Consider the following 16,205-nt stretch of genomic DNA (forward strand, 5'->3'; position numbering starts at 1 on the left):
AGGACTAAAATAAATATGCATTATTTGATTACTAATGTATGCCCTCTAGAGTGGAAGAAAAAATTGACCGGGTTGGGAAAGTTGTGAGTGAATAGATGTATCCATTGTGTGAGACGTTCATATGGCCAACTCCTTCCATTCTGTCTGACGGTAATCGGACACCGGTAAACAAAGCAGTCGTGACTCCCTTCGTCCAATCGCAGTACGGCTAAAAAAATCCATAAATGGCCAATGAAATTGCTGAATATTTTGAAATGAACGTTGCGCTAGCCAATCAGAAGCCTTCGCGCCTTCCTCGTCACTGGTGGATTTTGTGTAGAGAGGGAGGGAGAAGCTCTACGTCAAACGTTCACAGAGTTCGATTTAAAATATTAAGTGAAATTTACATTAATTCTTTGTCTCTTGGAGGAAAAATATTATCGATCTTACCGATTTGGGATTATTTGCGTCATAATCGGGTGAGTGCATTTCTCCAACGCCTGTTTTTATCATGCGGAATAGTAAATAGCTGTATGTTTCCCTTTGTTAGGAAACTGGTGCTTAGCTGAAGCTAACTGTAGTTGCCGTATAACGGTGCTGCGGGCTACGACTATTTCCTGGAATCGTACCGCGCTCATGCTGCACACTTTACTCAATTTATAACATCTCATGGTGTTATTAAAAATGTTTTACTGTGTTTGCCGGTTTCACATCGACGCCGACTGAGGCATTTGGACGCGCTGTTCGTCAACATGTAGATGAACCGGGCGCAACGATCAAATCGTCATAAATTCGTCGCTGCCTGCTTAGTTCACGAAGTCCACCTTTATTAGACTGCAACCCTAAGATCAGCCCATCCGGCCCCTGTTGCCTGAGTGTCACCGATTCCGAAATGTATCCGTGACACGTTTCTAACTAAAGTCTCGCCCGTCACATTCATTTGTGCTCCCGTCGTCGGTTCGTTGGCGGATGTGCTCGTTTCTTCCTACACAGTTTGAATGCATGACGTTTTCCCTCCTCGGGGATAACAACGCTAACGTTAGCCGCATTTCGTTAAAGAAACAGCACGTACACGTTCATAGTTGATGTTGTTCCGTGAAAGGCACGATGCTGCTCACAGAGACCAGTCACACTCTCGTCTGTGCCCTCCAGCCGGAAAGGTTTTTAACCTTAGTTCAGCCGGGGTCGGAGCGTTAAAGCCCCGGGAAGCGCCCGTGCTGTCAGGCGGCATGAGGAGCACACTGTCGGGGCGGGGAAGTTAGTGAGAGCGGGTTGAATAAAAAAACAAAACAAAACAAAAAAAACACAGAGCAACTAAAACTAGATAGTTTTCACCCTGAATAGCTTTGTGTGCTAAAGCTGTTTGAGAAACAGCACAGATCGCACGAAGCTCATATTTCTGTCACTTGTCGACTTTTTTTTTTTTTTTTTTTGAGCGTCTATCAGAGTCGTTGTTGCCCCTTGTGGCAGTTGGGGTAAAAAAAAAAAAAAAGAAAAGCAGCCTCTTCACCAACCGTCAAAGGCAGTGAGGGCCTCACGGCCGGAGATGACACGCCAGGAATGATCTCTGACAAGCGGCACAAATATGAGAATTTACCAGAGGTGCTTTCAAGCATTCTATTTATTTATTTACACACCCCCTACAGGTTTTTATTTATGGGTTAGGGTTAGGGTTAACAGAAAACACTTCAATAAAGACGAGTAACTGGTTGGTTGTGCGAACGCAGAGATCATTTTTATTATGATTATCATTATTTATTGTCATTTGCACAGTAAATGAACGCGGTTCCGTGTACAATGCAATTCGTTTTGCTGTCCATAGTGAATTTCAAACATGTATAGAAAATAGATACATAGAATAAAAACAGGACAATAAATGGGATAAACTGCGTCCCGGAGATTGCATAATGCTCTAATGGAGTTTCCACGAACTTCGCTAATTTACCTTAACTTTGTAGCATTACAGTAAGAGTAAAAGCTTGCAGTGTGATGTTTTGAAGACCAAAGGGCATCTAAACTTTATCAAAGTGAAACACATACCTATCATTTTATCAGTACAGGCTATCGGCTCTTTGGTGGGAGGTTCACATGTTACATTTCCCGAAGGGCTGCATACCAGGTGGAGCTTAATACAGGTTTCAACAAGGGGGGGGGGGGGGGTCTGCATGACTTCTGAGTAAAACCCCACCCACGCATTAGCTGGATCCAGTCATCAGCTCAGCCCTGGATTTTAAGGGGAAACTCATCAGGATTCAGCCCTGACTTTCCCAAATGGAAGTTGCCAGACAAGACAGAAGAGCAGCACAGGGACTTACTCAGAGTGTGTCTTACTGAGGTGGTTTCCACACAGATGTTTGGAATTTTTCTCATTTTTTTCCAGTTTCATATCAGTCACCGGAGGAGTAAGACTTGACCTTCCCTACCCGTTTGTTGTAAACCTGGTGAGCAAACTTCTCAAAGGACTGTTGGAGCTTCTTGCATTAGTGTGTTTATAGAGAGTGATGTGAGCATCAGATTTTACTGTACAGTTGTCTAGTAGTCAGTAAACACATTGTCAGGGTTAGAAATAAGGGGTGATGTGAATTTAACTCTTGCCCATGTTGGATAGAAGTACACCCTGAAAATCTATTTTAGTCTCTGAGTATTTACATCTTAACTGAAATGTTCAACTACTACTTTAACCTGCAGGGTTCAAATTTGCCAGGCTGCTGGCGAGAGGCTGTCACTTTCTATGAGGTCATAATTGCTTTCTGTTTTCCTATATGTTGAAGTTCATGTTTCCATCCTTCCAACAACCTAATTCACTTGGCAAAGTGATACCATTACTTAATCAATTCATCTTCTACCGCTTATCTGTTTTTGGGTCGTGGGGGTTGCTGGAGCCAATCCAAGCTCACACTGGGGGGGACCGGGTTACACCCTGGACAGGTCACCAGTCCATCACAGGACAAAGTGACACTAATCAAATGTTTTGCAAGTGGTCTCTGTGTTCTTCTGCTGGCAGTGGTAAGACGAGATGGAAAAGAGATGTAGAATCATAGAAACAGTGGAATTGATATATCTGTGTTCATTTTTTAAGAATGAGCTACTTTTAACACAAAAATATGTTTAGGGTGATTTGATATTATTTACTGCTTACTTCTCTTTCTAGCAGAATTTGATATTGTTCCTGAGAACACAAATACTTTTAATACTAAGTACTGAAGTACTTTAACTGACCAGCCATTATAACCATTTTACGAACCCAGCTTGATTTTTTTTAACTGGCCTGCCTGAGGGCTAGAGTTGACAAACTTAACAGTCACACCCACAGTGAAGTGTAGTGTAATTGTACTGGCGCTGGTTTAAAACCCCCCGCCTGGTTGGCTGTGACTTGAATGGCCGAACAGCTTTGGGTAAACCTAGCAGGGACAGACCTGTCAGCAATTCTGCTGCAGTGTGGCAGTTTTCTAGACACTGAGGCTCCCTGGTCACTAATGTTCCATATTGCTGACCTTGCCTGGGCCACCTCATTGTGTCCATTAATGCACAGCACAAGGATTCTAAAGTGTTTGGCTATGTAGGATGTCCAGCCTCTCTAAATGTTCAGATGGTTTTAAAATTGTAAACCAAGAAAATGTTAGATCAAGGGCATAAATGCAGATGATAAACAATTGTATAGTTAGTACTATATACAATAGTATTGTATAGTTAATAAAGTTAGTTTGTATAGTTAATACGTTCAAACCTGTAGGGGGTGTGTAAATCACTTCAAAATAGGCAGGGACATTTTATGAGAGTAAATTTGGCCCTATTACATCTTCTGCAGAGCTTTAAGGACACATCAAATCACATCAAATCTGTAAAGGTCCCAATAAAGTCTGTGTCATCAGAAATTAGTGCAAGAAATAAAACCTAAGCAAATTTAACAGGTTACAGCACTGCTCATATACTCATCAGTTTTAATTAAAAAAAAAAAAAAGTAGATTTTACAAACAGAAAAAGAACATTGAAACAACGAAAGGTCTTAACTTCAAATAAACACCAGAACCAAAATATGTACCACAGTAGGAAAGAATGTTCAACCAAGTTAATACATTCAAGTTACTGTTTAATACTAGAAAATACAAAGTATCCTATGAAGTAGACTTTGTGTCTAGATACTCATAGAGCAAAATGCAAATGGAGAAACAACAACAATCCATAGTTTAACGACAAAAACAGTAATATTAGCTAAAGCTAGGGCTCGGGGGTAGAATATATCTTCCACTAATTATAAGGTTGGCAGTTCAATCTCCAGCTATGCCACCCTCCGATTTCAAATGGCCTTGGCAAGACACCTAACCATAATAAGCCTGTGGTGGGTGTGGGAATTCATGGTAGTGCTATATGATTAGTCGTTTAATGTGCTGTATGTATTTGTGTATATTTGTGAATGTGGCTTCTAGACTAAAAAAACAGACTATTTACCATTTATTAGAATCAATGGTCCGAACTTAGTTTTACCATTCAAAACTAAATCACATTCTGATTGAATCAGCAAAGCAGTTTCACTTGAGGCATTGTATGTATGTGTGTGTGTGTGTAGTGCAGAGCCCTCCTGGGTTTTATTGTCCTTTCTGGATGTTCTGGTGTGTAGTGGTCAGAGCAGCTCATTCATCTCTTGTCATGTTGTCATAATAATACTGGATGTTAGATTTTTGTCATGTGCTTTGTTCCTGTCACATGCTGTTGTAGTGTCTTCTGTAAGGCCTTAATCTGATCTTCACCAGATGACTAAGATATTATATAGCAACATTGGCATCATTCACACAGTTTGTTGTAGTTTCAGGCCTCACTGTATTGGACTTGATAGAGACAGAAATGGCAAGGTACAATGTGTTTCAAACGAGCCTTCTGTACTGTGCAGGTTTGCACTGAAATAAAAGCATGGTGATTAGTTTTGCTCTGAACTTTTAGGGAAAATCTTTCTCTCATATCTTATGCTGGCTACGCTAACCTCATTTTCCTTAGTCTCTCATTTTCTCACTCTCTCTTTATTCCCTCCATTTCATACTTTATTTCACATCATTTATTATCCTTTATTTTCTTTCACTCATTACCCTGTTTTTGACTCTTTCATAGGTCAATGAAGATGCCTGCAGTGAAGTACCAGAAAGGGGAAAAGGTGATGGGCCGCTGGCCTGGCAGCAACCTGTACTATGAGGTCAAAGTGTTGAGCTTTGATTCCATGAGTCAGCTCTACACTGTCATCTACAAGGATGGTACTGAGCTGGAGCTCAAGGAGCAAGACATCAAGGTAGAAGCAGAGACTGGACTTCACTCTGACTTTTTACAGTCTTGACCTGGTGTTCATGTATACATCTCATCATCTTTCCTACAAAACATCATCAACTGTAATCAATGGTTTCCCTCTTCTTTTTTTTTTTTTACGCTTTAGAGTGCTGCTGGTTTCCAGGCTCGTTCCCGATCCCGCTCTCGTTCTCGGTCACCAGGCCGCCGTCGCAGCCGCTCGCGCTCCCCAGCAAGGACAACACGGCGCTCATCCTCTCGAACAGCGGCGGCTGTCGCTGCCGCAGCCATAACAGACAGCGTGCCATCCTCTCGTAGGGAGACGAGACTGAAGGATACACTAGAGGTCAGGCCCAGCCCTCTGGTAATTTCCACTTCTCACTCTTAGCACAGCACAGCACTGATGACGGTGAAAGAACTGGCGTAAAATAAGGAGACTTGATTATGACTTTATCAGTTGGTTATTATTATTGTAATTTGTTCGTTACAATTTAGTTTTTTTGAAACAATAAGAAAACATTACAAGGAGAGTGAGCTGATGGACTGCCTAATGTACACCCTGCTTTTTGATCCATTTATGACAACTTGGGCAATTATCCCATAGAGTTCAATACCATCTGATTGTTTTTACAACATCTAGATCTCCTGGTGGTCATTAGATAGAATGCAGGCATAAGGCTCTTGAACATTGGTTTCTCTTTTCAGACCCAGATCATAAGTCTACTTTTATAGACATGATAACAACCCATATGCCTCCTGTAGGTGACAAATTAATTTTAGTCAGCAGCTAATAAAAAATGTGCATTTAATTGTTTTCCTTTTTTTTATCAGTATTATCTTATCTATTATTATTATCTCTATTATGTAATAATTTGCACATTGACATTTGTAGCTTGTGCGAAAACATCCCAAAGGCTGTCTCTGCTTTGGGACTTTGAGCTGTCATGTCCCTCATCTTCACATGGTTCTCCCCCCTTCTTGTCTCTTCATCAACGCCCCTTTCATTGTTGATGGGCGACAATAGACAACGGCGCCTGAAAACAATAGCAACAATAAACATGAAACGCTAGAGGAGAAACAAAAAGAAGAGAATAACACAACTACCAAAGTCTACGAGGTGAGTTTGATATGTTAATAAAATCTATTCGTCTGTGAGGAGAAGCAAAGTAAGACAGAATCTCTCTGCAGACATATTTGGAGGCAGAGCCCGAGAAGAACCAGGCCCGTTATAATCTACGGCGCAGGAAAGATGACGGAGCAGCCAAAGAAGTCACAGCAAAACCAGAGCAGCTGGAAGTGGAGGAGGCCAAGAAGGCTGTGGCTCCAATTGCCACACTCACTACCCAACTTGACTTTGGAGGCAAGTTAGGTAGGTGACAGGATGTGGTTCCATGTCATATGCAATCAGTCCATACCTTCCCCAATATAGAGATGGCTCAGCTAAATGAATCTCTGCCTCACACACTCCTTACTTTTTAATCATTCACTTTGATGGTTTCGCAAAAATTTGTTATGACAAACTGAATCGCAGCAAGCTGAAACCATTATTGATGTGTATTTTCCTTCTTGCAGGAGCTTACTTCTGGCTGCTCTTCCTGCCAGCCTGGGTTCTCTTCCTCATAATCCAAGTCAACCTGGAGGACCCCAGCCTTGCCAACTTCCCCCCTCCTCTGCCCCCTCTTGAAGCCTTCTTGGATGCCCAGGCCCTTGCCTTTGTCATCCTCTGGATAGCGTTCCAGGCCATGCTGTACATTCTGCCTGTTGGAAAGGTAAGTGAGATGAGCTGAAGCCAAGTGTGTAAAATCACCAGCACAGTAATCCTGGGACCAATTTATCATATATTCCATGCGTGTGCATTCACCTGACAAATGAGGACTCATTTCAGGTCCTACATGTTTATTTCCTTTCCAATATTTAGAACCAGTAACACATATGCCTGTGGAATCTGTCTATGTATCCTGTTTGGATTATTAGAGTATTGTAGAAATGTGTCTTCATTTGATGCCAGCCTCAGTCTGATAGAAAGCACACCTCAAGCCCTGTGGTAAGGCGGTAATCGCTTAGCTCTCTTTGCTCACTTTGTTCTACTATGTGTAGAGGAAAGGCACATGTGCACTGGCACATGACTTTTCCTGTGTAATGGCTCTGGCATGATGCACAAATTGGATCAGGAATAACAGAGATACTCTTGGCTTTTCTTCCTCTTGATATCTTACATTGACTTCACTCTACCCACCATGTGCACATTTCCACTTTTTTGTTTAGATGGTTAGTTAAAGATGTGTAGCATACATTTTCAGTGTCCTGCTCACATTCAGTTATAACTACACTGACACAGTGAAGACAGACTAAGCCCAGATTTAATTTCTCCCTTTGATGTTTACTTCATGGTTTACCTGACTGCTTGGCTCCTGTGAGCTTAGATTGTCGATACGCAGTGGGTGCACATGTTAAAGCACATGTATTTTAACTTGTGACTGGCTGATTCTCATTCCCAACATGACCTCTCCCTCTGTAGTGACTGAAAATGTTAATCCCATTATTTCTTTCTGGTTTTCTCTAGTTGAGTGAGGGCATGCCACTGATGTCTGGGGAAAGGCTGAAGTACAGAACCAATGGTGAGTGTATGTGAAACGGTTGTATAACTCCTGAGTGATTGAAAGATTTTATTGTTTCTCAGGTTTAGTCAATTTTGATGCACTGACAAGGTTTGTTTCAGATTTTTGCCCAGACCAGTAAATTAACAAGGATAGCCTAAGTGACAAAAAACAGCTTTCTTTATAATGTAACAGAAGCACAACTACACTACTGGTGAAAAGTATCACTTTCTTTTCTCCAGTTGTTACATAGTGTACACTGACAAGAAAGCATTGAACTGATAAGTAACTTAGATTCATAATTAGATAAAGAAAATATATAATGATAAAGAAATGGCAGAAGTTTGCATTTATATTGGAGCCACAACATTGATGTAAAGTTCACCCCAACACGGTTGCAGAACCCCTTCAATGCTGTACTTGTCTTTGATTTATCTCATCCCTCTGTACTTTATGTCCTAACAGGTTTCTTTGCCATTGTGGTGAGCGCTGTAGTAGTGGCAGTAGCATTGCACCAGGGCCTCGACCTCACTTACATCCACAGTCACTTCCTGCAGCTTGCCGTGGCAACCTTCCTCATTGCCACCCTGCTCAGCGTTTATCTGTATGTTCGTTCACGCTACGCTCCCCAAGAGCAGCTGGCACTGGGAGGAAACTCTGGTATGGAGAAAGATTAAATTACCAACTCACAGAGCTAATCTGTGATGTGCTTCTTTTATGATTTCAGTAGTTTTGACTGTGGTACAAGGGTTTGTTTGCCTTTTTTTTTTTTTAGTCTTCACATATGTCTGATTTCCTTTCTCATCCATTGTTTCTGCAGGAAATGTGGTTTATGACTTTTTCAAAGGACACGAACTGAACCCCCGCATCAAAGACTTTGACCTGAAATTCTTCTGTGAGATGCGCCCAGGACTGATCGGCTGGGTGAGAGATATTTGTTTCAAAAATGCATTTAGTAGATACCTAAAATAAGATACTGTGATTATTGTTATTATGGAAGAAATCTCAGCTTTCCTTGACGGTTTGTGAGTGTATGTATGTTTGTAGTGCTCTTGCATGTGCTCTGCTTCCATTCACTACAAAAGAAGCATGGTCACATATATACTCTTGCTGTGCTCTTGCAACCATCTGCAGCAGAAGCACAGGCATTTGTGCATCTGCTGTGCCAAAATGTGGCTTTATTTCACAAACACAGTCATTACAGAGTCTCTGCCTTGACAAAAAGGAGCCTGAGTTACTGAAGCATCTCTGCAACAGATGTGTTGACCTGAAAAATAACTTTTTTCACCTTCAAAAATTAAACAAGATAATTAACAGGATTGATAACTGTCTCATAATTTTGTTTACTTATCAAAGAGGCAAACATCTCAACTAGCAACACATGGTAAATTTGTTATGGTGAAGTTTAATCTCAAGATCATGAGTAGAGCTCTAAAACAGACTCTGTGTTGTGATAAATGAGAGGTTTTTTTTGTTTTTGGTTTTATTTATTTGTTTATTTTTTATTTTTTGCATTGTTTCAATGTCGTATTGAAATATTAAGACAGGTATCATCACAGTTGTGTTTTTGATGCTAGTCCTCATTTTCATAAATGTTCTGAATGGTTCACACTCAATTCAAATTTAATCTCCCCCCCCCCCCCCCCCCCCTTCTTCTTCTTCTTCAGTGTTTGATCAACTTTGCGATGGCGCTGGCTGAGATGAAGCAGCAAAATCTAGAGGCTCCGTCGAACAGCATGATTCTGGTGAACCTCTTCCAGCTGCTCTACGTTGTGGATGGCCTCTGGAATGAGGTAACAGCACAATACAAAGTTTCCCAAAGGAAATTACATGAATCAAATCATGATGATCATAATGATCAGACACAAGATAAGTATAATGACTCAGTGTGGGCTTGTTTCCTCAGGAGGCCATCCTGACCACCATGGACTTGATGCATGATGGCTTTGGCTTCATGTTGGCTTTCGGTGATTTGGTGTGGGTTCCCTTTACTTACACCATGCAGGCTTATTACCTGGTCAGGCACCCTAACCCCCTGAGCTTCCCAGCACTTACAGCCATCGTCATACTCAAGCGTGAGTGGGATTTACTGAGCAACTGAATCCAGGGTTTGGATTATGGAGTTCACATTACTGCATAGATACTCATTTATTAATTTCACAGGAATTTAAGATACAGTTTATTTGAGATTGTTACAATAATTAACAAGCAAGGTTGCACACATTCCTTTGCTGAGGCCCTTTGTGGTTGAGATGCTTAAGATGAGATATGAGATGTACAAAACCATTTCAGCTGTGTAGATTGCGGTGGTAAAGTTTTCTCTTGGTCTCTGTCCATTAGTCGTCGGCTTCTACATCTTCAGAAAATCAAACTCTGAGAAGAATGCCTTCAGAAGGAACCCATCAGACCCCAAACTGTCCTGTAAGTTTTCCTGCAGCAGTATGACTAAGGATGTCTTTTCCCTTTGCACATTTCTTTATTTCACTCCAAAGCCAAATAACTAAGCTGGAGATCACAGATGTAAATAATTTTTTAAGAGTCCACATCTGTAAAATGACCGTACTTCCAAATGCGGTTTCTCCTGGCGATTAATAAAAAACAAGATCATCAGCAGCCAAACTCCAAACTTGAAAGTTGATGCTTCAGTACAGCCATTACACTGATTGTTGTGTGAAATATGTCCATAGCTGAGTGTTCAGCAGAGGTATGAACCAGCTGCAGTGTTTTATTATGTTTACTCACAATAGTAACAGGATTATTTTTCTTTCAAAATCTTTCGAAAATACAGATATAAATGGACACGTTGAATTTTATTATGTTAACAACTGATGCTATTTGAATAAATTTAAATTAAATATCAGATTCATCAACAGCAGATTCTTGCCCATTTTGCCCCTCTAACTTCTGCCTGTTTTTTGCCTCCAGATCTGAAGACCATCCCTACAGCTACAGGGAAGAGTCTGCTGGTTTCAGGCTGGTGGGGTGTCATCCGCCACCCTAACTACCTGGGAGACCTTCTCATGGCTCTGGCCTGGTCCCTGCCCTGCGGTTAGTTACACTTTTAGCATGTTCTATATTGTTAACTCAGTATGAGAAATAAAAGTCTATTAATAGTATTCTTATTATTAGAATCCTAACTGTAAATCAGTTTCTGCATTTACATGCAAATAATAATCCAGTTTTAAGTTGTAATCTGTTTACTTTGCTGACAATGAGAATTTCACTCACACTCCTGGTCACATGCAGCCTTGCAAACTCGGATTCGCTCAGACTAAACGGTTTTGACCTTGACATCTTTACATACAGTGAAAAGGCATGAATAATAGGTGTTTGTGTGATTTTTGTGTTTCTGTATGTTCTGCAGTAATGTAAGAAGTTAAAAGTGGATGACGGTGCTGTCTAATAAATTAAGAGAGGGTTTGATCATTATATTTTGTGCATTTACAGGCTTCAGCCACCTCCTGCCATGGTACTACATGATCTACTTCATCATCCTGCTTGTGCACCGAGACTCACGCGACATGAGTGAGTGCAGGAGGAAGTACGGCTCGGCGTGGGATGAGTACTGCCGGACAGTTCGCTACCGGATCATTCCCTGCGTATACTGAAGAACCTGACTTGGACACTCCAGCTGAGGCCCTTTATTGAAATTTTCGCCCACAGTCATGGCTGTGAATGCTGAACGCCCCCCCCCCCCCCCCCAAAAAAAAAAAAAAAATGAGAGGGAAATTTAACTGACTGAATTTGAGAAACCTTTTTTATTGTTTAAACCAAAGTATTCTTTCAACATGTCTGGATTTCTGGATTGAAGAAGCTTTAGAAGGAAGTAAGAGACTCATTGGTTTTACGGACTGTTTTTATATGTTTTAAAAAAAAAAATAGGAAAAACCTTCAAAATGCTTGAAATTCTTACTAAATGGGGAACACAAATGAAATGCCTCTGCTAGGAATGTCTTGTTAGGATGTATATTATTGTACATACACATTTGTTTTAAGAACAGACCACTTGCATACTTGTTAAGTTTTATCAGCGCCCATATTCAGAAATTGCAATATCATCTTGATAATTATGAATTATTTTGTAAGTAAAACTTGTTACTATCATTTTACAGCTTCTGTATGTTGTGAAGGATGCCACATTATGTTTTGTTTTGTTTTTTTTTCGACAGTAAGCTGAAGTAGGACTAATGTTCATTCTCAGGACCCAGAATTTTGTAAGAAAGCTGAATTAGAAAAGTATTGTCGTCATTTTTTTTATGTATAGTTTCTTATTGATAGTTTTTGAGAGTGTAAAATAATTTCCAATGGCTTCAAGAAGAATGCACTAATGTGGGATGGCTTTTTTTCTCTCTCTCTTTCATTCTTTCTTTTATTTAAATTTTTTTTTATCAGTTCCATAGTGGATTTGATTTGGCTTGGCTACCTCAGGTTGACCAGTTCTCCCTCCTGTTCGCCCTCTGGTCTCAGGCAGTGCGGGGAGTGTGATGTCACTGCTGCCGTAGTGAGAGGAGAACCAGTCAAAATTGTTGATTGTTTCGGCAAGAATGTGAGCCTCCGTTATCAGATTTTCAAAATGAAATTCCCTTATGCTTTTTAAGATTTTTCTTCAATTGATGAAAGCATCTGTATCTGGTCTTGATGTAGACTCTTTTGTGGCCTGCTTGTTGATTTCCCGCCACATGAATTAGTTTGACCTATTTAAGCTTTAACTACACAGCTCATGACACCATTTTAATGAAGTTTAGACTGTGAGCCCATGCAGATCTGAGCAGTCTGCAGCTTTTGTAACCTGTGTATTTTCCAGACCCCCCCCCCCAAAGAACATTTCTGCCTGTGCAGCTGTAGATAAGACCAGATGTAGCATTACAGTATATTTAGGTAGCTTTTTTTAATGCTGTGCTGATTGAATACTCTGTAAATATATATTTTTTCATCATGTTAAGGAAAAGAGATGAAAGTAGTGATTTTCCTTAGTGGATAATTTAATGTTGCCCACCCCCCTCCTAATTTAACTGCTCAATTCAACCACTGTAGTGATGTTTACACTTAGATTTGCCATGTTTGTCATGGGTCGTTCTTCAACATATGAAAATATATCATAGTCAGCCAACCCTCATTGCCTGACCAGAGGAAGAAAAAAAAAAAAAAAAAACAGCACACACTGAGGTCACCATCATCCTGTTCTACCCCAGGACTCGCTTTTGCGATTGTGTATTCTTAATGTGGTGGTAGCCTTCTCTCTGCGATTTGGCTGTGAGTCTGTGAGTGAAGAGCAATAATAAATTGGATGTTTATTTTGATACATGGAATCAGTGAATGAGAAGTTGGGCTGTAAGAAAAGATCAAATCTGCAGCTTATCTGTACAAAATTTTGCAGCATAAAATAAAGATTTACAGTATTTCCTTTTTTTGCTTCATGTAGACTTCATTTATTCACATACATGAAAGATTTGACAGTTTGAGCAAATATGGTTAAGAAGCCACAAGAAGCCTACGCTCTGCTCCGCACACATGTTCACAGAAATAGTGTGTTTATGTAACATCACTGCAGGTGTTTATTTTAAAAGGTTTACAACATCTACTTTCCATTCCATTCATCCATCCATCTACACCTCTGGCCACCCTGGACAGGTCACCTGTCCGTCACAGAGCAAACATTAAGAGAAACCATTCACACTCATGCCTCCAAGTCAGCACTTAACCTTAACCTGCATGTTTTTGTACTGTGGAATGCCCCACACCAGGAAATCAAACCCTGAACCTTGTTGAAGAGAGGCACCAGATGTAACCACTTTTCTAACCGTTATAAACTCAAAATTTCACTACCCTAATTCACACCTACAGTATGAATGTCAAGTACTGCGATCGGACCCTGGGCTAGACTACAGGTACTTGCCTGCCACAGTACTTTCGGTAGTGGCCATCATCCTGGTCCCTTAGGGGTCAGTATGGTCTGAAGGTTTACCACCTTGTTGGAATGCATTTTGGCCTCACCTGATCTACATGGTAACTCTGTTTTGACTCAAAACAACACCCAGCTGCTGGTGTTCTGGCAGCTCTTCCTTTACGTAGCTAAAGCAAAATGCAGCCATCCACCTGGCGTTGCTCAACACATCGGTCTCCACCAGCAACTTATAGTCACGTGAATAGGTTCAAGTCACTAATGCTTCTTCCAAGACCTCTGGGTCTGCACCTTGGCATCACTATTAGTATATCCGGATTAGTAACCCTGTGTGTTTTATTCACAAATTATTCTAAGAAAAAAAATCAGATTCTTCACTTCTTCTATTTAACCAATAGAGAGCAGCAAAAACTAAACCCTGATCTGGCTTTGCAGTGGCAAGCGAGTGTCTTGCAATCTTTGGAAAAAAAAAAAAAAAAATGCATTTTAAAGGAGGCGATCACGTGAGTTGAACAAGGTGCCACTCCTAACTTGAGCATGTGAACAAGTCTAATATCTGTGTGGCAGAAATGTGCTGCGTTTGTCAGATTAAAGTTGAGTCAAACTACATGGCATTAACAATTATCACAAACCATCAGATACTCTTTTGCAACTGACAGATTTACTTCTGTCACTCTCACACATACATACACACACACACACACACACACACACACACACACACACACACACACACACACACGTGCTGAGTTAATCTGGATTTGGTGGGTGGAAGATTGCTGCACTTGATGGCGAGCCAACCTCATGACATAACATAAAGCTTTTTATCCGTCTCTCTTCATTAGAGATTCGTCTACACACACACACACACACACACACACCAGCTGTCAGCCCATGGTCCAGATGTGTCAAAAATCACACCAACCCCCCATTCCAAAGAAAAAAAAAAAACAAAGCTAAAGTTTTAACTCATTACTGCAGACTGAGAATCAGTTTAAGTTGCTGTCTGTAATTTTAATCGTCTGACAAGGTTAAAAAAAAATGCTGGCAGAGGAACAGAGAGAAACGTCTCCACTGTGAATGCAGAAAAATTGAAGAATAAGCCGATAAAAACAAGTGAGATTAACTGTAACATTTAAAAAAGGTTTAGTTTTTCCTCTCCCTCATTTTGACAAAAGCTTTGTGGGTAAAGTGAATTTCTGTTATTACCAGACTCCCATCTAAACTTAGCACAAAAAAGTAAGGACATTTGTGTTCAGTAGATTCTTTCTTTGCTGTAACAATGCTTCTTGGCAATAAAGTATACTTTTGGAAAGCCCATTTGTTTCCCTTTTAAATGGTGCCACATTTGTTAGGAACATGCATCTGTGGGATGAGTATGAGGGTTAGGGTTAGAAAAATAATTGGCCGTGGACTCCTGTTTTGAGCTTCTGGCACTCCCAGCACAGGCCCTGCTACAGTAGTCAGTAGGTGTGTGCTCCAGGAATCAGCGTGCCACGTTTGACTCATCTGGATAGGGCCCATGCGATAGGACAACTTCAAGCTGGTGTTCTGCAAAACTGAGTTGTGGCAATAATTGGAGTGAGCCCTAGTACTACCTCCACAGTGAGAGCCAAGTTCCATAGAAGACCCAGAAAACTGTTTGCTCGCCCTGTCAGTACTTACGTGCCTTAGGCAGTCTGCTACAGATTTGCAGGATGATACGGCCAACGGCTCTCTGCCCAGACAATCTGGAACAGGCTGCACGCAGTCAATCTCCAGTCTCATAGGCCAGGAGGCCTTCCATGACTGCCCTTCATCGTCAGGCCCCTTTGTGCTGAACCTGAACATGTAGAGGAACATTATGTTCAGGGATGAAACCTGATTCTGCCTAAGGCAGTTGGACCATAGAGTGTGGAGAAGACGCAGGGAACCTTATGCTGATTGCTGCACCAATAGATTAACATCTTTTGGTGGGGGCAGCGTGATGGTGTGGGGCTGCATCTCCCTCACTGGAAAAATTAGGATTGTCATCATCAGAGGCAACATCAATGCAGAGAGATCGAGATGAGATTTTGCAACCAGTGGCAGTCCCATATCTCCACAGCCTGGGACCAAAGGATATCCTCCAAGTCGACAACAATCGCCCCCACAGAGTGGAGTTTAACAGAGACTGCCTCCAGAAATTGGGAGTGGAGAGGATGAAATGGCCTGCCAGCAGTCCTGGCCTGGCAGGTGCCAGGCTGTTGTGGCTGTGAATGGTTCTGAGGCTCCTGTTTATTAAATGAAGAAATTGGTAAATTACCAACATGTCTTGCTTCTTCAAACTTCAATCATCCAGTCCAAACAACAAACAAGAGTCAATGGCAGAATAAGCTGTTTGGCATTTGCAGAAAAGATTTGGCAAATTTGTCATAGGCACAATCCACATACTCAGCCCCGCTGCTCATCCCACAAATGCATGCTCCTTACAAACG

General features: G+C 41.1%; 1 protein-coding gene across 5 annotated transcripts; it reads left to right on the forward strand.

Moving 5' to 3' along the window:
• The first annotated feature begins 316 nt into the window (after positions 1-316).
• Positions 317-12,999, forward strand: lbr (lamin B receptor). 5 transcript variants are annotated; one of them, XM_029497015.1, is made up of 15 exons: positions 317-458; positions 2,360-2,420; positions 5,083-5,257; positions 5,399-5,614; positions 6,275-6,367; positions 6,439-6,619; positions 6,823-7,019; positions 7,814-7,868; positions 8,313-8,507; positions 8,668-8,771; positions 9,515-9,640; positions 9,754-9,922; positions 10,188-10,268; positions 10,773-10,895; positions 11,295-12,999. In XM_029497015.1, the coding sequence occupies exons 3-15, from the start codon at positions 5,087-5,089 to the stop codon at positions 11,453-11,455; spliced, it is 1,872 nt and encodes a 623-aa protein (XP_029352875.1). In that variant the 5' UTR covers positions 317-458; positions 2,360-2,420; positions 5,083-5,086; the 3' UTR covers positions 11,456-12,999. The 5 variants fall into 5 exon arrangements, with proteins under 5 accessions (XP_029352875.1, XP_029352873.1, XP_029352876.1 ...); XM_029497013.1 differs by lacking the exon at positions 2,360-2,420; XM_029497016.1 differs by lacking the exon at positions 2,360-2,420 and having other exon boundaries at positions 6,439-6,610.
• The last annotated feature ends 3,206 nt before the right edge of the window (positions 13,000-16,205 follow it).

This window comes from Echeneis naucrates, chromosome 24, assembly GCF_900963305.1.
Source record: "Echeneis naucrates chromosome 24, fEcheNa1.1, whole genome shotgun sequence".
Taxonomy (NCBI): domain Eukaryota; kingdom Metazoa; phylum Chordata; class Actinopteri; order Carangiformes; family Echeneidae; genus Echeneis; species Echeneis naucrates.